This window comes from Rhineura floridana, chromosome 4 (assembly GCF_030035675.1).
Source record: "Rhineura floridana isolate rRhiFlo1 chromosome 4, rRhiFlo1.hap2, whole genome shotgun sequence".
Lineage (NCBI taxonomy): Eukaryota > Metazoa > Chordata > Lepidosauria > Squamata > Rhineuridae > Rhineura > Rhineura floridana.
Window position 1 is genome coordinate 106,103,499 of NC_084483.1, and position 26,156 is coordinate 106,129,654.

Genomic DNA, 26,156 nt, shown 5'->3' on the forward strand with positions numbered 1-26,156 from the left:
ATCACAAGTGGGGACAGTGCTGCTGCACTCGGGTCCTGCTAGTGGGCTTCCCACAGGTATCTAGGTGGTCACTGTGCAAACAAGACGCTGGACTAAATGGGCCTTTGGCTGATCCAGCAGAGCTGTCCTTGTGTTCTTCAAACCCAGCATCCAACCCTGGCCAGTCAAACACATCCTGTAAGCTCACAACCAGACAGCAAGGCGATAGACCAGGGATTTGCAAACTCACCACCACCACTACTTGAACATTACTGTGGGTCTTGGCAGACCACTTAATGACTTTTTTGCCTGCTGAAGCAATTGAATGGTTTTTAATTGCATCAAGGTGAAACATCTTATAAAAGATTATACAAAATAAGAATAATCTTTTATAAAAGATAATAATGCTTGGGAAAATAGCAGGTTGTAGAAAAAGAGGAAGGCCAAACAAGACATGGATTGATTCCATAAAGGAAGCCATATGATTCCGTAAAGGCATCCCTACCAAGATCCTGCTGCGCGTGCTTCTTGGATGTTCTGGACCTCGTCCCGGCTATCTACAGCAAGATGAAGGTGGAGGGACAGGCACATCAGCGCTGAGAATTGTTCAGCCCACAGCAGCCCCCCCTCTCTCTGAGGTTATGCAGCCCATTGCTCTCTCTGCCCCCCCCTCTGAGGTTATGCAGCCCTCTCCCTGAGGTTCTTCAGCCCCTCTCTGAGGTTATGCAGCCCTCTCCCTGAGGTTGCAGCCATGTTAAGGACAAGGGAGGGCATTCTAGGCAAAACAGTCAAATAATTGGGTGTCAGAACAAATTAAACCAGAACTATCACTAGAAGCTGAAATGATGAAACTGAACTTATCATACTTCAGACACATCATGAGAAGACATGACAAAAATAAATAAATAAATAACTAGAGAAGACAATAATGCTGGGAAAAACAGAAGGGAGTAGAAAAAGAGGAAGGCCAAACAAGAGATGGATTGATTCCGTAAAGGAATGCACAGACCTGAACTTACAAGATCTGAACACATCATGACAGATGCTTTTGGAGGTCACTGATTCATAGGGTCGCCATAAGTCGTAATCGACTTGAAGGCACATAACAACAACAATTTCCCAAATGTTTTACATTTTTTTGGCCTTTATGGTCTGCTAATAGTCAACTGCTCCAAATCTATTGTTTGAATTTAATATTTAATTCAAAGGTCATTTTAGATTTATGCATCTCAGCATCTTTGAAAGTGAAAGTGTTTAGTATTACAGCAGACTAGAGCTCCCTACTGCGTAATGCTCATATTACATTTCATTATATTTCGGTTCATGAAGTTTCCACAAGGTGACTTTGCCACAGAAATGTGTGGTGTTTTGGTTTGCAGGCATCTTTGCATGGTGAAACCTGGAAGGTTTTTCTTTGACATGGCAAAGGATCAAACATATTATTCATTCAAATTTACCACTGGCATAGTAAAAATAGCAAAAGGCAACATGAAAATGAGGCCCCAGAGTCAGGGTGTGCCCTCTTTTATTTCACTCCATGTTTTCTCTCTGAGTTTAATAAATAAGCCCTAATGCAGGTAATGGGTAGTGGGCTTGCTGTGGTAGGTCCTGTAGAAATAAAATTGCAAAGGAGATAATTTTATTAAGACCTTCCAGTTCAAGAATCAAAAGCAGAAATCTCAAGCTCAAATCGGAGGTTCCTTTGGAAGTTGTTTGTTTATTTATGCTGCCCTTGCTCCCAAAGAAGGGAGCAAGAGAAAATAGTCATGATGGCCTGGACTTTCCCTGAAAGGTCACCTGTTCTCTACAACAGGTCTTCACCTGCAGTGTGCCGCTATGAGGAAAGGCCGGCTGTGATTCTCAGTCTCTCACTCTCTTGATGTGAGGTTCAACAAGCCTGACCGCTCGTAAAATTGCCCGGCATCCTGAGACTTGGTTGGGACATAAGAGCTAAATAGCAGGGGCTGCAGTTTTGTACTTCTTGGTGAGAAAAAGGCTTTAACACTCTCCTTGTAGAGGTGGAGCACCTTTTCTAGCCCAAGGGCCACATTCCCTCACAAGGCAATCTTCCAGGGGGTCAGTTGTGGGCACATCCATAAGCAAAAGTGGGTAAAGCAAACAGATGTACCTCTGACCAGTAAGCTATATGCCAGCCATGCAAAATCCAGAAGTGTCTGCACACACACACCCTTCCCCATCGTCAATCCAGGCAAGTAAAAGTCATTATCCCAGTTCAAGGACACATTCCATCCAGACCAAAACACTCAAGTAGGGTGTGGAACAGGAACAGTGAGCGGAGTGAGCAGGGGACCACTGCCCCTCCAGCCAATATATATTTATAATACCTGTATTGGTGCCTGCTTCTCATTGTCTTTCAGAGAAAAGAGAGAAAGCTACTGAGATTGGGAAAACATACAGGGAAAGCAGAATGGTTTACTCTTTATATTGGTGGAGGGAGAAGGCCAAGAATGAGCCCTATGGAAAATAGTTTTCCTCTAGGTATTTGCTGAAGCCCTAAGAACTCTCTCTCTCTCTCTCCCTCTCTCTCTCTCTCTCTCACACTCTCTCTCTCTCTCTCTCTCTCTCTCTCTCTCTCTCTCTCTCTGTCGCCCGGAACCGACCACGGGCCTAGCTACCAACAAGCTGTGCCGGCCTCTCACCGCCTCCTCCGACCGACAGGCCTTCTTCCTGCTGCTCGAGGAGGCCTGCAGGAGTGGCAGCAATCACCTCCTGTCTCTCCAGTAGTCCCGCCCTCAATCACAAAGGGCGGGAAGGCGGCGGCCAACCACAGCCGTCACACATGCGTGTGTCAATCATGCATGCGTGCCTCAGGGAGACACTGAAAAGCCGGAGATCAGTCCTTTCCAAAGAGACTATGGCCGGAGGCCGGAGATGGCCCCCTTTTCCCTGAGACTCCGGCAGAAAACCGGAGACCTGACAACCCTAAGTACTACAGGCTGATATCTTAGTTGCTCAGAATGGAGAGCTAAGGAGATGCAGGAGGTACGTAGAATAGGGAAGGGATCCATTGGCTAGTGCTGCTTTGAAAGCATTCCATTGACCTGACAGGCAGTATCAGTTTGTGTTCGTTCTTTGCTATCCATTGCTTTTATCGGTCCAAATTTTGTCCCCCCCAAATATCAATATTTATATCAAAATTAATATAGATAAAGAAAAGGAAAGCAGTTTTCATTGAGGCTAGTCAGTTTCATATTAGCAAGCGGAGGCCGGCTGTTTGCTTTTGGAAAGGAAAGGAGGAAAGCAGCTTTTAGTGCCCCCCATCCCTCACCACCTCTTTGGCAAGCATAGAGAGGCCTTAATATGGATTGCACTCTCTAGTTTTGCCTTTTAATCATTTAACAGGTTAACATAAGAGATTACAAGGCAAACCTAGAGAGTCTTACCCATGCTAATGACACTAGACTTTCTAGGCTTGCTTTTTAATAAGAACATAAGAAGAGCCTGCTAGATCAGTCTAATCACCCATCTAGCCCAGTATCCAGTTCTGGACAGTGGCCAGCAAGATGCCCATGGGAGGCCTGCAAGCAGGACCTGAGTGCAAGAGCACTCTCCCCTCCTGTGGTTTCCAGAAACTGGTAATTGGAAGCATACTGTCTCTGACTATGGAGGCAGAGGATAGCCATTGTGGCTAGCAGCCATGAGCAGAGAAAGTAATAATCTCTATTATGCTTGTCTTGCTTCCTTCCCACTTGGTGCTTGGATTATTTGAGTGGAGGGGAGATGGCAGAGAGACAGAAACCTGTACTGCTGTGCTGTGGGTAACAATATATTTGAGGTAAAAGAACAATGTATTTGAGGGGGGAAATCCTGTGTCAGGGAAGCAGCTGAAGTCCAGAGCAAACAGGATCGCTTCACACAGATGGAGAGTATGTGGACCACTGAAAAATCCGGTGCTAAATCCGAATTCAGTGGACGTAGGGAGAGGGAGGGAGGGAGAGTAATCTTTTAGAGCCTGTGCATCACTTGACTTTGCAAATACAGCATTTTCTTGGGAGAAAATACCTGTAGATTTCTCCTTATTATCATGGTAGTGCAGGGAACTGTAGAGCAACTGCAAGTATTCCTGGATGACTGAGTATCTAGATCCATTACAGTCTGAATTTAGACTTGCTTTCAGAACAGAAACAACTTTGGTAGCCCTGATGGATGACTTTTAACATGAGAGAGAAAGGGGAGTGTGACCCTTTTCCTTCTGATCAATCTCTTAGCGGCATTTGATACCATTGACCATGGTAACCTCCTGGACCACCTTAGTGAGATGGGTATAGGAGGCACTGTATTACAATGGTTCCACTATTACCTACAGGGCCACATCCAGACAGTAGCACTGGGTGAGTGTTCTTTGGCCCCCTGGCACTTGTGCTATGGGGTTCCACCTGTGGGTACGTTCTCTCCCCAGTGCTACTTAACATCTATATAAAGTTGTTGGAAGTGGTCATTAGGAGTTTGGAGGCAAGGTGTTAGCAGTATGCTGATGACACACAGCTCTATTTTTCCATAACATCTGAAGCGGGAGAGTCTGTGAACTGAATCCTGAAGTGAACTGAATGAGGGCCAATTAATTGTGGTTGAATCCTGGGAAAATGAAGACTCTTCATAGGTGGTTTCATGTCCAGAAGATAAAGCAAGTTACCTTTTCTGGATGGAGTTGTGGGCCTTCTAAAGGAGTAGGTCTGTAGCTTAGGAGTACTCCTGAATTCATCTTTGCCACTAGAGGCCCAAGTATCCCCTTTGGGTAGGAGTGAGTTTTACGAGCATTGTCTGGTTCATCAGCTATGGCTGTTCCTGGACAGGGATAGCCTGACCTCTGTAGTCCATGTGTTGGGAACCTCGAGGCTGGATTACTGCAATGCAGTCTATGTGGGGCTGCCCTTGGCCCTCGTTTGGAAGCTCCAGCTGGTGCAAAATGCAGTGGCTAGATTGCTGGTAGGAGCTCATGGCTGACAACATGTGACTCCACTTTTAAAACATATGCACTGGCTGCCCATCTACTACTGAACAAGGTTCAAGGTCCTTGTATTAATTGACAAAGCCCTGAACAATGTAGATCTAGGGGACCACCTGAACCCTTATATCCCAGTTTGATCACTGAGATCATCTGCAGGAGTGGCTTCGGCCATCCCTCAAATTAGCGAGGCTCATTTAACATTGTCACGAAATCAAGTAAGCCTTCAGTGTCATCGGCCCAGTTCTCTGGAATGCTCTGCCTATTATTATTATTATTACTATTATTATTATTACTATTACTATTATTACTATTATTATTATTATTATTATTATTATTATTATTATTATTATTATTATTATTATTATTTATACCCCGCCCTTTTTCCAAACTGGAACTCAAGGCAGCTTCCAGATAAAAGTAAGAACATATCATTAAGAACATATAAACATATAAAACATATAAACATATAAAAATCAGCATTAAAACAGAATTAAACTATTAAGATGTTAAAACCAATTAGCCATACACTTAAAATACTGCAACCCAGTTTAAGAGCATACAAGTAAAACAATAACATACAGCATCCTCTTCAGTCACTACCCTTTTTTTATCATTAATTTTTATTCAAATTTTCAAAGACAAAAAACAAAACAAAACAAAAATAATTAAACAATAAAATAAAATGTTGACTTCCGATTTGTCGCAGATCAGTTATAAGTCTACAATATATAACAATCTTGTCTTCTAAATTATATTATAAAATCACTTTCCTCCAGTAGTTATCTTAATTAATCATCAAATCTCATAAACATTACTTTATTCTTTCCACAAAAAGTCAAAGAGAGGTTTCAGTTCCTTGAGAGAGATATCTTTCAATTTTTCTCCAAATAAACATGTCGATTAATCCATCTCTTTCAAATCTGTTAGGTCCAATAATTTCAATAGCCATTCTTCCATTATCAATGTTAATTCCATCTTCCATCTTCAATAATCCTGTTAAGTCCAATAATTTCAGTAGCCATTCTTCCATTATCAATAATCCTGTTAAGTCCAGTAATTTCAGTAGCCATTCTTCCATTATCAGTATCCCATAATAATCTTGTTGTCATAGCCATAGTCCAAATAAACATATAGATTGATCCATCTCATAAAACCTGTTAGATCCAATAATTTCAATAGCCATTCTTCCATTATCAATATTAATTCCATCTTCCATCTTCAATAGTCCTGTTCAGTCCAGTAATTTCAGTATCCATTCTTCCATTATCAGTATCCCATATTAATCTTGCTGTCATAGCCATAGTCATATAATAAGAGTCTGATGGGAATTTCCTTTATCACAAATATTTCCTTGCCATCAATTCTGAATATGTTGCTGAAATATTGTTGTAAAGTCATATCTCTGTTCTTCTTTTTTACAAAATGCACTGGCTCATCTCTTAAGAATTTTTCCATTGTCACATATCTGTAGTTAATTCCATAGATTTTTTTCTGTGTCAAGCTCCATCACATCATTCCAGTCCAAAAAATTATCCAAGACATTGATAACTTTATCAATCACTACCCTTAAAGCCTTCAGTTCCAAAGGCCTGCCTACAGAGATTCAGCAGGCGTGTTCTATTTTAACAGCTTTGATGTTTTTAAATGAAATAGTGGTATACAGATATATTTATAAATAAATGAATAAGCCAAAACCAGCTACTAGGTTGTTCCTAAGAGTCTGACCAATGTGGTGTTTAAAATGAGGAAAACATTAATACATTTAAAGAATATGCAGTTATACTTCTAACGTTTTGGGAAATACAGCCCATCACTTTTAGTTTGATTTGAGGGTTTCCCCTTTAACATGAGGGAGGGAGCAGGATTGTCCCAGTGGGCCATGCCTCCTCTGCACCAACATGACTCCATGTCCCTTCAGCTTGCCAATCAAGATTTCCCTTTGTGTGAAAAAGCACTAGGGGAAGAACTTAGGGCCTTTTCACACTGAGGCCACATGGCACGACCACTGGGCACCATGGCCAGCCAATATGGAAGGGTTGTGGTTGATTAAGATATGACAGGTTAGATGTTTGTTTGAACACCCCTTTGTGTGTACACCAAAACTATACACTGGGCTGAAAAACTTGGAAGAAATGGTAGAGATGGCCCCTAGGACTGGGCTTCATTCTTGACTCCAGTTGTTATAGTCTGAAACACCACATACCCTTCACAGACTTCAAGCTCTCATTTCTGTTCCTTGATGAGAAATCTAATGGGAGATTGATACCATTGCTCTCTTGATTTCTGCAACTTATGCAAGCTGCTGTTTTGCCACTGTGCACAGAGGTCCTGAGTGGTGGGAGCCACTGATTTTAGAGATCTTGAAATCCTGATCAGTGGTTGTTTGCAGATTTGGTGCAAACATCAGTGGTTGTATGTCAGGAGCTGGGTACAAATGGGTTTGGATCAAAGGTGGGTTTTAGGAGGTGGCAGCATATGTACAGTATGGAAGCAGTGCATTTGCAACAAAAGCTGAAAGAGTTGTCTTCGATATCACTAAGATCTTGTCAAGAAATATGAAGAATGGGTAGGTGATCAAATGGCAGGCAAGAATATGCGGATAGAGGTAAGAAGGACTATGTGCAGGGAGGGGATGGAAGCAGGCCAGGCTTGCTAGAAGTGAGGCGATGAACTAAGTTTATTGTCTAATGATATAGGAGCCCAGTTGGATCAAACCAAAAGTCCATCAAGTCCAGGATTCTGTTCACATTGGCCAGCTAAATGCCTATGGGAAGCCCACAAGCAGGACCTGAGCACAATAGCATTCTCCTCACTTGTGATTCCTAGCAACCAATATTCAGAGGCATCCTGCTTCTGACACCAGAGGTAGCAAACAACTGTCAAAGCTAGTAGTAATCTCAGGTAATCTTTGTCACTTCACTTGTCAACAGCTTCAATATGACCAACATGGAGGGTGCAGCTGCAGAAACATGCTTTCATCAGCTTTGTATACTGACAACATTTTTCTGTTGGGATGGTTCATACACATGGCACCGTCATGTAAATCCAGCCTTGTAAAAAAAAAAAAAATGCTACCGGCCCCTATGCACTCCCAAGGCACTTGTATTGGTTTCCCAGCATGTGTGAACTGGGCCTAGCCCTTCTGATCCTAAGGATATCTTCTTTGAGCCCAGATAATGTGGCACAGCCCTTGTCCACAAAAGTTACTAGCCTGCTATTTTATTTATTTTGCTAGTTGACTTTTTACTCATTGGAGAGGCTGGCAGAAGAGGTACTCTTTTTATGATTAAAATCAGGCTAGTAAATAAAAATAAAAAGGCATGGTTAGTTTCCATGCCGGGTGCAGATGAGGGGGCTTCACCCCTCCCTCATATTCACCAAAGAAACTTTAGGGGAATGTCCAAGGGGTGAAACGATTGCCAACCCCCTTAGTTTCTACACTGGGCTTAGAAGAAGGTACTTCTTTTCCTCCATGTTCAGCATAGAAATGCCAGGGGACTTTGACAGGAAGGATTGAGCTCTCCATCCCTCTATCTAGCTATGAGTGGAGGAGGCTGTCAGGCCCCATCCTGTCAGGATCCCACCTCAGGTGCCACCTGCTAGGATCCTGCCTGTGGTCACCGCCTTGTCACGGTCCCACCTCAGGGTCCTGGTCCTTAAATGGTTCTCACCGGCTCTAGCAAAGATCTCTCAAGATCCCACTGCTAGGCAGCACCACCAGTCCCTCCCCATAATTCAATATTGCCTTGAGACTGTGCCTTAGTCTCCTCCTGGCCTATTGATACTTTGTGTCTGGGTGCACTTGCAGGCCACAACCCCCCTGTATCTTTGTGCCTATAAAGAATACAGCCCTGGGTTGCTCTGGATACCTGATGATGTTACACTATCTCTTCACCGCTGCCACCATTGATACTGTTTCCCAACCTTGGTATAAGCCCTGCCCACCCTTCTGGTCTGTGTAAACCCAGCCAAGGATCAGGCGTTAGGTAGACCAAGAAATATTTATTTATATACACAGGAACAACAAGATTACTTAAAGGTATAGTTAACAAGCATATGGTTTCATCAGATGCATTTCTCTTTGTTTCTAGTCGTCAATAACCTGCCTCACTACCAGCCTAATCCAATCCAACCCACAAAACCAACCAACAGCCTCTCTCAGAACTCCCACCAACCGAACCCTCAACCGTCATCCTCTCATTTATACCTTCAGACACTCAAACGCTCAGCCAATCATAACGCAACATTCTCCAGCATTCCAGCCCATGTACTCCCCCCTCTCACTCAGTCCACTTACCATATACACTCTAATAAACCCGCACTTACCATATGTACAGTCATATATATACAGGGACATCACAGAGGCTGCCAGAGGGAGAGGGGGACAGAACCATTCATCTCAACTCTGACAGTTCAACCCTCATTTGGCTACACCAAGGGTGACTAGGCGAGTGATAAATATTATTTATTTGTTATATCCTGCCTTTTGTCCGAGCAGGATCCCAGTGTGGCAAACAAAAACACTAAAAACACTGTAAAACATCATAAAGACAGACTTCAAAATATATTAAGGCAAAATATCTTTAAAAACATGTTAAAACAAAACATTTAACAACATCTTTTTTTTAAAAAGCTTTAAAAACATCTTAAACATTAATTCCAACACAGATGCAGACTGGGATAAGTCTCTACTTAAAAGGCTTGTTGAAAAAGGAAGGTCTTCCATAGGCACTGAAAAGATAACAGAGATGGCGGCTGTCTAATATTTAAGGGGAGGTAATTGCAAAGGGTAGGTGCCACTACACCAAAGGTCCGCTTCCTATGTTGTGCAGAACAGACCTCCTGATAAGATGGTACCTGCAGGAGGCCCTCACCTGCAGAGTGTAGTGATTGACTGGGTATATAAGGGTAAGATGACCTTTTAGGTATCTTGGTCCCAAGCTGTATAGGGCTTTATACACCAAAACCAGAACCTTGAATTTAGTTTGGTGGCTAAAGGGCAGCTACAGGATACAAGGTTGATATACTATAGAGTGTAGTATGGAGTATCTTCGTCATGTTGATCCCAGAGACTGTGAGATAGAGGAGACATCATGACTATTTGTATTCTCTTTAATCAACAGTTCTTAGATCAGTGCAAAAAATATGGTCTTAATACCTTTCAACTGGAGAAGTTGTTAAGGTGGACCTTCAGGTGGCAGAATGAGTATATATGCTATACCTATTGCTGCATGTATGGAGTTCCACTTGAGCAACGTCATCTCTTCTCCCTACATACCCCCAAAACCTGCTGTGGAGGGTCCCCAAACTCTCTGGAGCAGTTTTTGAGGGTGCGAGGGAGGCTACAGGGAAGAAGGAGGATGTTCTGTTGCACACATGAATGTCTGTTGTGCGAACAGAATGAAAGTGTTGGGTACAACCCTTTGTACTCACATATCATGTGAGTTCGCACAGACAGAGCTCATGGGGGGTGTTCAGGTCCCCTGAAAAGTGAAATAGGCCTATTGTGTGTTGTTCTGTTGTGCCTGAAGGTTCCACTATTTGAAGATGTAAGGATCCGGAAGAGCCTTTTACAATTGGCATTTCATCTCATTTCTGCAGTGAACATTCAGCTGCCTCTAGAGCATCTGGAAATATACTATGCTTTGTTGAAGTCTAATGAGTTGGAGGTTCAGCAGATTTCATCTTTGTCCCTTGTAAATTTCTTACTGGAAGGAAACGGTGAGTAAATAATGAAGATACCTTGTTGTAACAAAGTTAAATATAGCGCTTGATTATTATATTCTGAAGTCACCACCTTCACCTGTGGTCTTAGGTGTTGCTGTAGCTAGAGTCCACCCCATATATTTAAAGCACATTTAAAGCATGTGGCTTCCCCCAAAGAATCCTGGGAACTGTAGTTTGTTAAAGGTGCTGGGAATTGTAGCTCTGAGAGAAGTAAATTATAGTTCAAATGATTCTTTGGGGGAAGATATGTCTGTTAAATGTGGTGGTGGATATGATCTATGTTGCCTAGCTGCCTGGAAGTTTATTTGAAGGGCAGGATATATGAAAATAATAATCGGTAGGATGGATTTTTGCCACAGTAAAATGTTCTATTGAGGTACAGATTCAGAGGATGGGTTTTGATTCCTGCTCCTACCAGAACCGAGAAGGCATTTTCTCCCCATGTCAGATTGACTAGTGGTATTAGCTGCTGATGGTGATCCTTTGTTGTTTCCAGTAGTATACCTGTATTAAAGGCATTAAAAACAACACAAAAAGTTATTTACTTCTGCTTTGACTCACAAACAGTAACCAAGGAACATGTCGTCCAAATGGATTTAATTGAGCCAATTCTGGAACTGCTTGAGTCTGATGATGCCACTCTCCAGTGTAATTCCTGTGCCTGCATAATGTCACTAGCTGTCACAGGTGAGCATGATGCCAATAGGTCCAGTGCTTAATGTCACCTTCATAACTTATGGTTGGGAGAGAATGATGTGATTTATATAAATGCTGCGTCAAGAAGAACTGTATTATGCCAGCAGAGTGGATTATGCACATATAACCAGTAATGGCTGGTGTTTCAAAACTAGATTCACTACAGCTTACCTGCATGGTTATGGCATGGGATGGGATGGAAATAATATCAGGGCTGCACAGATGCACCAGTGGAACCAATCCAGTGCTTCCAGACTGCCTAAGAACTTCTTAGTCACTGCTCCTGTGTTGTGCAACAAATATAAAGCTAGCCTTGGACCGGGGATTTCTGGGTTCAAATCTTAATAGTTATAAACCTACTTTGTTAAGTCTAAGATTCTGGCCTCAAGATAACTCATAGCAATAGTCCTCTTCACAGAAATCTGATAGGCAACAGAACTAACACTATCCATTCTGCCACTTGGTACCCAGAACCCTCAACTTAAATTCTCCAGTCTCTATTCTGTAAAGTGTGCTTGGAGGAAGAGGGAAACTTCCTTACAAAAAGAAGCCTCCTTGATTTCTCTTTCACTTTGTTGTTTCCCCAGATGTCAGCCGTGAAGCAATTGCAGCAGCGGGAGGAGTTGTACCCTTACTTGCCCTTTCTAAATCTTACAATTCTAGAGTCCAACAAAATGCAATTTGGGCTATTTTCAACCTCACACAATCAGGTATTATGATGCAGGTTATTTATTTCAAATGTGACAATAACACAAAATGTATTGCCAAAGCTACTGTTTTCTTTAAAATGAAGTGTTTATTATGTACAGAGCAATTCTTAGGGATGGGTGAGAATTCCGCTGAATTCAAATTTAGCACCGGATTTTTCAATTGTCTACATGTTCTCCATTTTTGGAGCATACAGGATAGCTCCACAAACTTCAACACCAGAACTTTCCCGCAACACTAATCCCCCCCCGAAATATTCCCTCACATATATTGTTCTTTTATTGGTTTTCTTCGCAGCACAGGTTGCTCTCTTTCTGCCATGCCCCCCTCCACTCAAATAATCCAAGCTCCAAGTAGGAGGAAGCAAGCCAACCCTAAAATAGAGATTAAAGTGCAAGCCTAGCTCTAGAGAATCTCTAGAGAGTCCTTATCATGGATAAGGCTGTCTAGCCTTGCCTTCTGATCTCTGTAGTGTTAACATGTCAAATAACTAAAAGGCAAGGCTAGAGAGTCTCACACACGTTAAAGTCACTCTAGGCTTGCCGAGGAGGATGTGGGTGGCTCTGGAAGCTGTTTTCGTCCTTTCCTTTCCAAAAAGAAAACAGCCGGTCTCTGCTTGCTAACGTGAAAACCGACCAGCCTCAGCAGCAGAGGAGGAGGCAGAGGAGGTGGCAAAGCTGCTTCGTTTTATCAGTATTTCCTTTAAAAATATTGATATTTTCTTTCATTTATAAATATTTCCTTTCAAAATATCAATATTAATATCAATATTTTTGCAAGAAAAAAATCAGACCAGTAAAAACAGCACATAGTGGACAAAGAATAACCTCAAATTAATACTGCCTGTTCGGTTGATGGAATGCTTTTGAAGCTGCACCAGCCAATGGATCCCATCCCTAATCATATCATAGCTACTCAGAAGTAAGTCCTATTGCATTCAGTGGTTCTTACTCCCAGATAAGTGGGGTTGGGATTGTAATTCATTGGGTCTTTAGTGACCACTTAGGAAGCAGACAAGTTATGTATTTCTTAAACCAGCAGCTGACTATGCACATTTTATTCTGTAGTCCATATTGGCATCCTCATTTTGCAACATGCAAAAGTGAACATGAACTTGAGTTCCAATTCTGTTCCTACAAGGTGCTGCAAAAATTTCCAATGACTACATAAACCCGAAGCATACATAAAAAACCAATATTGCTTCATCTGGGCCAATATTTCCAGGACAAACACAGGTTTGACTTTGTTTTTATGCAGAATATTTTAGCCACATTATTTTTGTGCCCTGCCCACCCCTGATAACGGGTGGCTTACTCTGGCAATTTTACTGTGCGATTCAGGAAAAAATACAAGAATACACATCTGAAGTAAAATAATTTGCTTTTTTTAAAGTTGCTTCTCTAGGAAGACGCTTTCGTTTTCTCTCTTAACCCGTTATCTGCACAGTGGTGGCAAAGGGAATGTTCATTAGGCCAAAATAACTTCTTAACCTCAGCATTAACATTAGCACATTCTTTCGATCTTCCCTCGCAGAATGGATTCAGCACATCTTGTTTCGACAAGGTGCTCTCCCACTTCTCACCCTTTTGTTGCAGACTCCCGACACAGAAGTACAGGTAAACTTGACATTAAAGCAGTAGCTTTTCAGAATTGCTCCTCAGCTGAGTTTACAGACAGAGGAAAGGACAAATGAAATTGTAGGCTTTGACATTTTAACTTTCAGCAATTAGTAGTCCAGTGGTGTTGCACATAAACTTTGACTAGTTGAGCAAATCTTGCCTTGGTAGAGGTGTTCATGACACCTGGGAGCTAACCGGTAACCTCTTAGGTGAAATGAAGAGAGGGGCCATGTACCTTGAACAAAGGTGCTCTTGTTTCATCAGTCAAATTTGTTGTAAGTTTTAAAAAATAGCCTGAAGTTGTTCCAGTTGCTCCATTCTGTTCTTGACATTTGTTTTGAGATAACTATTAATAGGCACTAACTCATCTAAGATTCAAGAATGCAGCAATGTTTTAAATCGTCTTTAATCATCTTCAGTCTCAAATAGGTTAGTGTAAGTGAAGTGCAAACATTTAAACATTTTTATTCTATTCTTACCATGGCTTCTGAGGAAAAAATAATGTATAAATGATTTGCAAACAAAAGGGATCTGGTCATCTTGCCCTCTAGGGATGGAAAGATCTGTCATTTTTGGCCCTCTCGGGTTCCTCATTTTTCCAGTCAGTTCTCCACATTTCTGTAGCAATTTGTGATTTTTTAAAGAAATCCTCATGAAAATTCTTCAGCATTTTACAGCAATTTTCTTTTACTAAACACATTTCTGTATGCAGTTTTGACTAATGTACACATTATTGCAAACAATTCTTCATAACATAATGCATTTTTATATCTTATTTTCACTAATATATCTATTTTAAGCACATTTCCCCTTAATAGATTTGGTTGGAGAACTGCATTGCAAAATTTGAATAATTGCAAATTTCAAAGGATGGTCATGTTTTGGTTCTCATATTGTTTTGAAAAGTGCAAATTTGATAAATTCACCTTTAGGTGTGAACCAGATCGAATTTCTCCCCCACTCCCCTCTCTCTCACCATGGAGCAGTTTATCTGGACCCCATGGCATCTAGGTCCTCTACACACCCATAATTTTTCAATTGACTTGAAAAACTTTCCTCCTTGCAACTGGAACCTCTTAGTAGAGAGACACCCAGGTGGAGAATGGAAGAGGGTGATTATGATTAAAAAGGGTGAAGAATCCCATCCTTACAATCAGGTCTCCCTTCTCTACCTTCCACTGTGAGTCCCACTGGGAGATGTTTAGCACTACCAGTACGTTCTGTTTCACTCTGTGCTCCTTTGGGGGGGGGAAGTATGAGGATTTTTGTACTGAACGTGCACAGAGTGGAGCATGCTGAGTCCCAAACTAGTAAAGCAACATTGAAGTAGTACTTATAACAGTAGCAAATTAAATCTGTATAATTCTTCCCATTTATCTCTGCTAGTCAGCTGTCACTCCTGAATAACCTAGACTTAAATAAAACAGTGGCTGGCCCAGACAAAGCCCCCCAGAAGTTATATTATATACTTTTACTTTTTAAATCTGCAGAACCAACCCATATTGGAATAAAATATACAATTGGCTTTAGACTATGATGGCTTATTAAATTTATATCCTTCCCTTCTTCCTCAAAGAGCCCAGAGTGGCAAACAAAAAGCAATAAAATAATAAACATCTTAAAAACAAAACAGCCTAAAAGATCTTTAAAAAATACTACTACTACTAGTAGTAGTTGTTGTTATGTGCCTTCAAGTTGATTACGACTTATGGCAACCCTATGAATCAATGACCTCCAAGAGCATCTGTCGTGAACCACCCTGTTCAGATCATGTAAGTTCAGGTCTGTGGCTTCCTTTATAGAATCAATCCATCTCTTGTTTGGTCTTCCTCTTTTTCTATTCCCTTCTGTTTTCCCAGCATTATTGTTTTTTTATAGTGAATCAGGTTTTCTCATGATGTGTCCAAAGTATGATAACCTCAGTTTCTTCATTTTAGCTTCTAGCAACAGTTCTGGTTTAATTTGTTCTAACACCCAATTATTTGTCTTTTTTGCAGTTCATGGTATGCGCAAAGCTCTCCCCCAACACCACATTTCAAAGGAGTTTATTTTTATCTTATCCCCTTTTTTCACTGTCCAACTTTCACACCCATACATAGAGATGGGGAATACCATGGTCTGAATGATCCTGACTTTGGTGTTCAGTGATACATCTTTGCATTTGAGGACCTTTTCTAGTTATCTCATAGCTGTCCCCCCCCCATCCTAACCTTCTTCTGATTTCTTGACTGTTGTCTCCATTTTGGTTAGTGATTGTGCCAAGGTATTGATAATCCTTGACAAGTTCAATGTCCTCATTGTCAACTTTAAAGTTACATAAATCTTCTGTTATTACTTTGGTGTTCTTGACATTCAGCTGTAGTCCTGCTTTTGTGCTTTCCTCTTTAACTTTCATCAGTATTCGTTTCAAATCATTACTGGTTTCTGCTAGTAGTATGGTATCTCCCTCCAATTTTCACACCTCCTTCATCTTGGTCCAATCCCACTTTCTGTATATGTTCTGTGTACAGATTAAACAAATAGGGTGATAAAATACACCCCTGTCTCACACCCTTTCCTGTTGGGAACCAATCTGTTTCTCCATATTCTGTCCTTACAGTAGCCTCTTTTCCAGAGTATAGGTTCCTCATCAGGACAATCAGATGCTGTGGTACCCTCATTTCTTTTAAGGCATTCCATAGATTTTCATGATCTACACAGTCAAAGGCTTTGCTGTAATCTATAAAGCACAGGGTGATTTTCTTCTGAAATTCTTTGGTCCGTTCCATTATCCAACGTATGTTTGCGATATGATCTCTGGTGCCTCTTCCCTTTCTAAATCCAGCTTGGACGTCTGGCATTTCTCGCTCCATATATGGTAAGAGCCTTTGTTGTAGAATCCTGAGCATTACTTTACTTGCATGGGATATTAAGGCAATAGTTCGATAATTACTGCATTCCCTGGGATCCCCTTTCTTTGGTATTGGGATATATATTGAACGCTTCCAGTCTGTGGGCCATTGTTTAGTTTTCCATATTTCTTGACAATTTCTTGTCAAAATTTAGACAGATTCCATCTCAGTAGCTTGTAGCAACTCTATTGGTATGCCACCTGTTCCTGGTGATTTGCTTCTTCCAAGTATTTTAAGAGCAACTTTTACCTCACATTCTAAGATTTCTAGTTCTTCATCATATGACTCCTGCGTGAATGAATCTGTCATCCTGGCATCTCTTTTATCGAGTTCTTCAGTGTATTGCTTCCATCTTCCTTTTATTTCATCTCAGTCAGTCAGTGTGTTCCCCTGTTGATTATTCAACATCCCTACTCTTGGTTTAAATTTCCCTTTAATTTCTCTAATCTTTTGGAATAGGGCTCTTGTTCTTCCCTTTTTGTTGTCCTCTTCTATTTCTATACAATAACTATTGTAATAGTTCTCTTTGTCCCTACATACTAGTTGCTGTGTTGTTGCATTTAGGGTTCTGACCGTGTTTCTATCTCCTTTTGCTTTTGCTTTCCTTCTCTCTTTAATCATTTTAAGAGTTTCTTCAGTCATCCATTGAGGTCATTCTCTCTTTTTAACTAGAGGTATTGTCTTTTTGCATTCTTCCCTGATAATGTCTCTTGCTGCACTCCATAGTTCTTCTGGTTCTCTGTCAACTAAGTTTAAAGCCTCAAATCTATTCCTTATTTGATCTTTATATTCTTCTGGGATGTTATTTAAACTGTATTTTGGCATTATGATTGCTTTGTTGTTCTTCTTTAGCTTTACTCTGATTTTCAATACAACCAGTTCATGATCAGTACCGCAGTCTGCTCCTGGTCTTGTTTTTGCAGAAAGTATGAAATTTCTCCATCTTCTGTTACCAATTATATAATCAATTTGATTTTAGTAGTAGATACTAGTAGCAGTGGTACTAATTCACCTTGAGGATAAGGAACACTAAGGACAGTACCAAATTACTTATAGTTGTTTGTGCATAAAGTGAAAGCGTGAGTGATTTGAGATTGGCAATCAGTGCTTTTATACCTCTTGGTACAGAGAAGTGGAGTATTTGAACTCATGTTGGTCTTGACACAATTGGCAGGGACCAACACAGGACCAGCATAGTTTGTGTGGACTGCAGTGATCACAGTTGTGTTCCATTGGACAAAGTATCTTTTTCCAGGGACATTCCCAAACCTACAGTGCCCAACCTGAAAACAAAGGAAACTGCCATATGGAATTGCTTCAGCCAGCGTTTCTGAAACAGTATGAACTCTGTCCTGCTCTATGCATACTCTGTCTTCCTAGACTCTCTCCAACCCCATGTCAGTAGTTTGGCAAGTGAACATTTTTAGATGCAGTGGCATGCATTCCATAAGAATTTATGGCAAATTAACATTAAAGACTTTTTAGCATAACTTCTGACCCTAGTCCCTCCAACAGATTTTCTGGCAGCAGGATCCACCTATTTGTGGTAGTCCTTTACCTGCAAGTCCCTTAGTTCCTATTTGCAGAGTTGCGAGACACAGGAGGGGAAATACTGAGCTGTGGCTTGCTTTCCAGCAGCAGGGGATCGATAGCTCTAAGATTCCCATCATGGTCCTTTCCCATTCTATGGGGTCTTGGCCATATGCTTCAGAACCCTTGACCATAACCATTCCCATCCTGAAATCCATGAGGCTTCTAATGTCTGCACCCTGACTGCTCCACAAGCTCCCCTATGATTTTTACAATACTTTTTGTTTTTACAGTTTTATAGCTGTGCCGCTCTAAGCAACATGGCCACAAACTTGCAGCACCGTGAAGCCATGCTGCAAATTGGTGATAGGTTTCTTCTACGGATGCTCCTTTTTCTTCTGTCTTCATCTGTGGAAAAGGTAAAGCTATTGACAATGTGGGATTGTTGGATTACTGATTGGGGTATTGTTTATAGTTTTCCTAATAGCCCTATTGTTTGTTCAGACATGTGCTTTTGATATCAGTGGAACTTATTTCCAAGTAATTATGCTTTGGACTGTGGCCTAAATATCTTAATTTGTGTTCAGTGTGATGATTGAAGAAATGCTTTCTTTAGGAGGGGGTTACATGAATGCACAAACCAGGGGATCTTGGAGTTAGCTAGATGTGGCATCTTTTCTGAATCTCTAAGGCATCAAACTGAACCTCCTAAGGTCAGGGGAAGTCCCATGTCTAAATAATGGTGAGATGTCCCAGTTCAAATGTTTGCTTCTTACAATGACAGTTTAGGAATAGGGATGGCCTGGGAAAGATACGACTATCATAGATCTTCCAAAACAAATGCAACATTAACTAGATTAATCACTAAATCAAGATCAATTAGTTCTTCTAAAAGGTTAAAACATTCTTTCATTGTACAAATAGGCTCAGGATCCACCTATAAGTGGCACTTTTCTCTCAGATATCCATGGAGCACTGTCAGAGTTAGTCTCACGTTGCCACAGAGAATATTTTTACATTTTAACTTTACTCGTTGACACACAGAATCATATAATAATAGACTTGGAAGGGGCCTGTCAGGCCACCGAGTCCAGCCCCTGCTGAAGTGAAAGCATACTCAACAGGTGCCTGTCCTTCTGCCTCTTGAAGGCCTCCAGAGTTGGAGATCCTGCCACCTCCCTAGGTCATTGGTTCCATTGTCGTACTGCTCTAACAAGGAGGAAGTTTTTGCTGATGTTCACCCAAAGTCTGGCTTTCTTGGCTTGTGACATAATCCTGCTGGTATACTTTGAGGTTTAGAAAGCATTACATGAAGGTATTGTGAACCAGTCAGTTTTATGACCTGCACACTCTTTTTACAGCCAAACATTGTTTCTCTCTTGCATTCTGATTTGTTTGTTTTTCTCTGCAACTAGGTGTCAAACCAGGCTTGTGTTTGTCTCAGGAATTTAGCCACAAGTGGTAAGTAGGCTAGTCCTAGCATGCTAATAAATGAAAAATTGCAAGTAAATACTTAAACCTGCACACAAACATACACCCCTATATTTTGACTAGTCTAGCCTCTGCACAGAATGTCCTCAGATCACTCTTTCTTCCATTAAGTAAGAAAAATACCATATTTTGTTTAGAGGCATATATGTTGTGTGACTTTGTTGTTGTTGTTGTTAAACTCTTCAGTACTCAGGTTACCAGAGAGCATTACGTCAGAAAGGCTAAGAGAGGGACAGCCCTATTATTCTAAAATCTAAAGTATACCAGCAAACACTGATTCTGATTTTAAGATGCAGAATGTAACTGCAAACCATTCTCACTCCAGTATTTAGAAAATCACCTGGCTGATGTAAAGAATCAATAAAACTAGATTGACCAATGCATTACAATGCTTAAGACACACTTCTGCCATAGATTTTTGGGAAAAGACATCAGGTGGGAGTTTTACACTGTCTATGAAAGGGGAAAAGAGACTGAAGAAGTGGCAAAAAGCATCCCATTCAACTGCTGTGTTTATAATGTTCTTGTATGTGTGTATATATTAAACTGACCAGGCTAGACTGTGCAAAATCACTAATGTGGATTATAACTACTTATCTACACACCCCTTTTACCATTCTTAAACTCCCTCGGTTGTGTGAAGAAAAGTGAACTAGAACAAGGATTATTTTTGAAAGGTTAAGTATACTGTGGTTATCTTATCCAGAGCCTGTAGTCAGTCACTTTTGCCTAGCAGCTATTCTTGAGCAAAGAAAAACTATAACCAGTTACAGAAACACAACTCTGCATTCCCTCTATCAGTTCTAGTCCCATGGGTCTGACTGGAATTCTTGGCAATAGGCTAGCAGTCCCTTTTTACAATCTCTTCCTTTGCTCACACAACCTGTTGATCACATCGGGAGAGGTTCTGATTCTCTCATGGATGACAGAGGTCTCCACGTGGGTACTATAGCTCCCCCTACAGCTCGAAGACAGGAAATGCTTCAGGAAATGTTTTTGCTTCTCCCTTCCTGCTGAGGCTCAGTTTCCTTTCCTGTCTCAGCTCGGAGCACACCCTTTCTGGCTGTCTTCCTTTCTGGCCTAGCTTCTCTCCTCCCTTTTGCCTATATTCCAGGTTTTTCTGGCCTATCTTCCAGCTATCTATTTTTCTATTTGTTTTACCTTTAGTTCTCTGTCCTTCTTGTTTCACTTTCATTTCTTCTGCCTTCCGCTCCCTGCAAGCATGGAAAAGACGGCATCTTACTCTTCGAAGAAGAAAAAATATTCAAAAAAGGCAGGGCAGTACTCAGCTCGGCTGCAGTCAGCTCCCATCTGCCCCAGATTCCCGCCAATGTTCAGCAGCAGCTGTGTATTGGTGGAGACAACCCTCTTGAGGGCACCTCTTCTCAGATGGACTCCATCGCTCCCCGCAAGCTTGCCAGCATCAGTGAATCCCCTCCACTTACCTCCTTACCACAGGGGCTTTTAGCGGAGCCGATTTCGGTGCTCGCAATGCGGCGCCCGCCATTCTGTCCAACGAACACAAGGCAGCCGCCATTTTGGATCAGCACTCACCCGCGGCTTTTCAGGCCGCTCCTGTGCTACAACAAAAAAAGGGCACTTATTGAAGCGGATGCTTCCCATGACTTGCCTTTACTCCCGCCTGAGAATAGCACTGCGGTCCTCTCGGCGACATGGCCTCCGCGCTCCCCAGAACCCACCGCCTTGTTCCTAATGGGCCTAGGGAACTTGAGCGTCTTTCATCTGAAGGTGAGGAGCAAAGGAGATACGTTTCCCCAGTTCAATGCATGCAGATTACCCCCCCCATCCCAGCCTGGTTCTAATGAGATGCCTCAACAAACGCAGTTGTCCCTAGGGTTGCCAGGTGGGAGCCAATCAAAAACCTGAGAAAATGGGTGTGGGCCCTAGTGACGTCACGGGGCGGGCCCTAGTGATGTCACGGGGCGGGCCCTAGTGATGTCATTAAACATGATACATTGTATCAACCACAGTTGCTTGGAGCATACCATCTGTAGAGATCCCACTGGTCTTCCGTTCTCATGAAAAAGTCAGAATTTCTGCAGTCTGAAAAAGAGCTGCAAGGAAAATGCAGAAAAACAATTGGGCAGCATGGCGTGGATGCCTTATAAAAAGTAAGTGGACAAAGCATTGCAATTCTGCGCAAAATGCCTAGCACTGAAGTACCCCTGGTCTATTCTGGCAAAAGCTGTTCAGCTTGATTTTCACATCACCTGTTCTTCCATCTCAGCCTTTTAACGGGGGAGTTTATTTGTTAAATGCATACTCTGCCCTTCTCCCAAGGGGGGCATACAAGGTTCTTCCCATTTTATCCTCACAATCGTCTGCATGCAAAACATGTGCTATGCCACAGCTATGGCCCCATGTTTTAATGAGAAAAATCTAACCATACAATTCCCCATAGTGACTATGCATAGTCTTAAGTGAAACAGGGCAGGAACAGTCCAATTACTGTGCACCCTCCAGTTCCAAAATAGAAACCCCAAACACTCCCTCAACTAGGAACAGGGGCAGAAGAGTGTGGGGCTGCAAGGTCTGGCCAGAGCAACAATTCACTCCTTTTCCTGCATGGAGCTCTAGGTTTGCTAGGTATGGCACAAAAGGGTGCTAAGGGGAAGGTGACACCTCCAAAAGGGTTATATGGGTCTCAGTGATGCTAGTTCATAGAGCTATATGATGGAGGCTATGTAAACCCATCAGGCTTTTAACAATTGCACAACCAGCAGCCATTCAACAGATACACTTTTCCCCATCTTCATGCTGGAGGGGGAACTGCACCTATTGAATTTTTGCCTGTAAAGCAATGTTCTACCTGCACCTAATTCAAGATGTATAGAAGCCTTCACAAGAAGAAAAAGGTGGCAACCTTACTTGCTTGTCCTTTCTCAGAGCCTCTAGTACAGATATAACCCATCTCCCAGTCCCAGCAGGGCTCCTGTGAGCATTTCAATGGCAGAGTTGCCACTTTTCCAGCATTGCTTCTCCTGTGTCTTTGGGTGCTTCCAGGTGTCTTTATTTATACAAAAGTATTTACATACTACCCTTTTGCAAAACTTCAGGGTGGAATACAGCACCATAAAAACGTTAAAAAACAATCATTAAAATGGCTGGCTTCTCAAAAAACATTCTATATTTAGGTAAATACAGGGGATCAGTACTCCTCATGCGTGCATGCTTTTTATAGTGTCTGTACAATGCTATTGGCATCAAAAACGCTAGCCTACATTCCCCTCCACTTTAATCCAGATTTACCTTTTTGTGGAAAAATCTGTTAAGTTTCTTTTAAAAACATCAGTTGCCAATGACCCATGTGCAATATTAGCTCAGAACTGCCTACACTGACTGGCAGTCGCTCTCCAGGGTTTCAGGCGGGAGTCTCTCCCAGTCCTACCGGGAATTGCCATGAATTAAACCTAGGGCCTCCGCCATGCCAAGCTGGTGCTCTACTACTGAGCAAAGGCCCTTCCCTAGCACAGAAAGAAAGCGCTAGGGAAAGCTTCACTGCCTGAACTTCGGCCTGCCAGGTTGTTCTGAACTGCCACAGAAGTGTGGGCCGCAAAATTATAATAACAACGATGATTCCCCAGGCAGAAATTCAACCAGTGTAGCTTCTTCTCTCCTCCCTGTTTCCCCCCCCCCGTCGGTACCAAGTCACCCCTGTTGCTTTTCTGCCTTGCAAGCGGGCAGGCACCATCTGGAGGCCCCCAGTTAACCTCGGGGTGCGTTTTTTATGGGGCGCTAAACCCTCGGAGGCCCTCCTGGCGGCGGGTGAGAATCCCCTCCGACTCTGAGGCTCTTTCGAGCGGGGCTCCGTCGGCCTCGGGGGTCAATGCCGCGGCCTTCCCCCGAGCTGACGAGGCTGGCTGAGAGGATAGCTGGGGAGGGGGACAGCAGCCCCGCACAACCCTCACCTCTTCTGGCGGCGGCTGCTGCTGAGAGGCCGGGCAGCGAGAATGCGAGCCTCGGGGTAGCAGTGGTGCTGCCGCCTCCAGGCCTGGCCCCCGGCCTGGATCCAGAGCAGCACCATGTCGGTCTCTGAGGGCAGCAAGCGCGGCAGCCACAGCTCCTCCTTCCCCCGCTCTTTCTGTGCCCTCTAGAGGCCCAAAAGCCACCAGCAGCGCCCAGCCACAGCATGAGGAGGAGTGAAGCGGGCGTCCTTTCTGGAGGAGGGGAACCGGCTCCGGGGCTAAGAAGGAGCCGGCCCAGCCTGGCCTCCTCTGCCACCGCCTCTTCACGGCTGCTGCTGAGGCTGCCAGGCCGCTCGGACGCTGTCTTGGGAGCGGTTGCTAGAAGATGGCATCTGAGCGGCCTGGCAGCCTCAGCAGGAGCCGTGAAGAGGCGGTGGCAGTGGAGGCCAGGCCAGGCCGGGCCGGCTCCTTCTTGGCCCCAGAGCCAGTTCCCCTGCTCCGGAAAGGATGCCCGCTTCACCCCTCATGCTGTGGGTGCCGCTGGGTGGGAGCGGCCGCGATGGGGCTCAGCAGTGGCGGTGGCAGCCGCAGCGTCTCTGCCTGGGGGGCCTCTGTCTTCTTGAGGCAACTGCAGACGCTGCTTCCTCTGCCTGCGCCTCACTGGGAAAAGGCGGGCGGGCGGGAAGACGCTGCTTCCTCCTCCTGTGCCTGCGCCTGCCTGGGAAAAGGCGGGTGGCCGGAAAGAGCCTTCAGCAGCATATGCATGCATGAATCACGCATGCGTGGCTGAGGGGGCTGCTGAAAAGCCGGAGATCCACCAGTTTAAATAAAGTCTAGACGGAGGCCGGAGACGGCCCCCTTTTGCCGGAGACTCCGGCAGAAAACCAGAGACCTGGCAACCCTAGTTGTCCCTATCTGATCTGCTATCCCCTGCTGTATTGCAACAGCTTAAGGAGGCCATGATTGTTACAGAATTAGCAAGTGGCAGGGCGTCCAAAAGGCATTATCCGTCCATCCGGGATAATGCAGACGTAGCACCCCCAGCCTCCAAGAGACCCTCAACTGTGCATCCACACCTTAATAGGGTACCTTCACCCTTCCCACATGCTAGAGGCTACAGCACTCAGCAAGGCCTCTCTTTAGATGCAGGCCAGTCTGATGATGACAGAGATCCTGATATTGAAGAAGGGGAATGGAGCGAAGGCTCAGATATGGATGACACTGAGTCTGCTAGATTATTTGTAGAGGCTCATTTTGCCCCTCTTTTCCATAAAGCAGTGGCAGCTTTGGACTTAAATGTGATGCAGAAACAACAGGAGTCCTTATGTAAGAGCTCTCTAGTGCTCCCCATCCCTAAGCCTTCCACTAGATGCATGCCTTTGCCCACCTCGTTTAAAAATATTATGAAGTTAGACTGGAACTTGCCTCTCCAATGCAGAAAAGGTACTAACTATGCCAATAAGTTTTATGTCCTAGATGCTGACGTTATGAACCAGCTTCGCATTCCAGCCATGGACGGGCCCATTTCCGCTCTACTGTCCCTTGCCCTCTTGCCGTGGGACGGATATGCTCAGTTAAAGGACCCCATTGAGCGCAAATCTGATGCAGCTCTGAAGCGCTCTCACGAAGCTAATGCGCTCTCAATAAGAGCCTCTACTTCAGCTTCTGTATTTGCCAGAGCAGCGCTGTTATGGACTGAAGATCTGCTTGACAATGTTAACAGAGACCCAGCTAGACTCAGAAAGACTCTACTCAAGATATCTAGATCCCTGGCATTCATAGCAGACACCACTATGGACTCTGCCCAATTTTCCTGCAGAGCAATGGCAGCAGCAGTTGTAGCTAGAAGACATCTCTGGCTTAACCACTGGGATGTGGATGCAGCTTTACGTGCCAACCTAGTCTCTGTCCCCTTCTCAGGTACCAAGCTCTTCGGCCATGAGGCACTCAAGGAAGTCCTTGTAGAGACCAGAGATAAAAAGAAAATGATGCCATCCCAAAAGCGAGAGGATAGGTGCACTTTTAGCGTCCTGCCTCTTCCTCTTACCCTTTCCAGTCCTTTCGTGGCTCCAGGCTCACCACCAGGGCACGTGACTTCAGAAGCGGGCGCTCCTACTGGACCAGGCAGAGGTTTCCACATAAGTCTCAGATCCCTTCTTCCAGGCCCTCCCCCAACCAAACTAGACAAGGACGTCAGAACCAACAACGCTTCTGACTCAACGGCGACACAAGTAGGAGGTCGCCTAACCCACTTTGCTTCCCGTTGGCAACACACGACCCAGGACAAGTGGGTACTCACCATTGTCAAGGAGGGGTACTGGATAGAACTTACAGAGTACCTGCCCACCATCGAAAAGAGTCCCACTACAGGATCCTCCCCGAACAGTCATCACCACTGATGCCAGCCTCCACGGTTGGGGAGCGCACTGCCAGGGGCAATAAGTTCAAGAACGCTGGTCGACAGCTGAGGCGACCAGAAACATCAACTGGTTAGAGTTAAGGGCAGCACACCTAGCTCTTTGGCACTTCGCACCAATCCTCGCCTTTCGAGATGTCCTCATTCGCACCGACAACATGTTGACTCGTGCTTACCTGACCAAACAAGGAGGTACCCGCTCAA

At 43.5% G+C, this 26,156-nt stretch overlaps 1 protein-coding gene across 1 annotated transcript in view; it reads left to right on the forward strand.

The window, feature by feature from the left end:
• Positions 1 to 26,156, forward strand: part of LOC133383369 (uncharacterized) — a 58,822-nt gene that overhangs the window by 15,603 nt on the left and 17,063 nt on the right. Inside the window, exons 3-8 of the mRNA XM_061623952.1 lie at positions 10,550 to 10,669; positions 11,243 to 11,362; positions 11,959 to 12,081; positions 13,613 to 13,695; positions 18,413 to 18,538; positions 19,535 to 19,580. Of these exons, the coding sequence (XP_061479936.1) occupies positions 10,550 to 10,669; positions 11,243 to 11,362; positions 11,959 to 12,081; positions 13,613 to 13,695; positions 18,413 to 18,538; positions 19,535 to 19,580 (618 nt within the window). The remainder of the gene's footprint in view (positions 1 to 10,549; positions 10,670 to 11,242; positions 11,363 to 11,958; positions 12,082 to 13,612; positions 13,696 to 18,412; positions 18,539 to 19,534; positions 19,581 to 26,156) is intronic.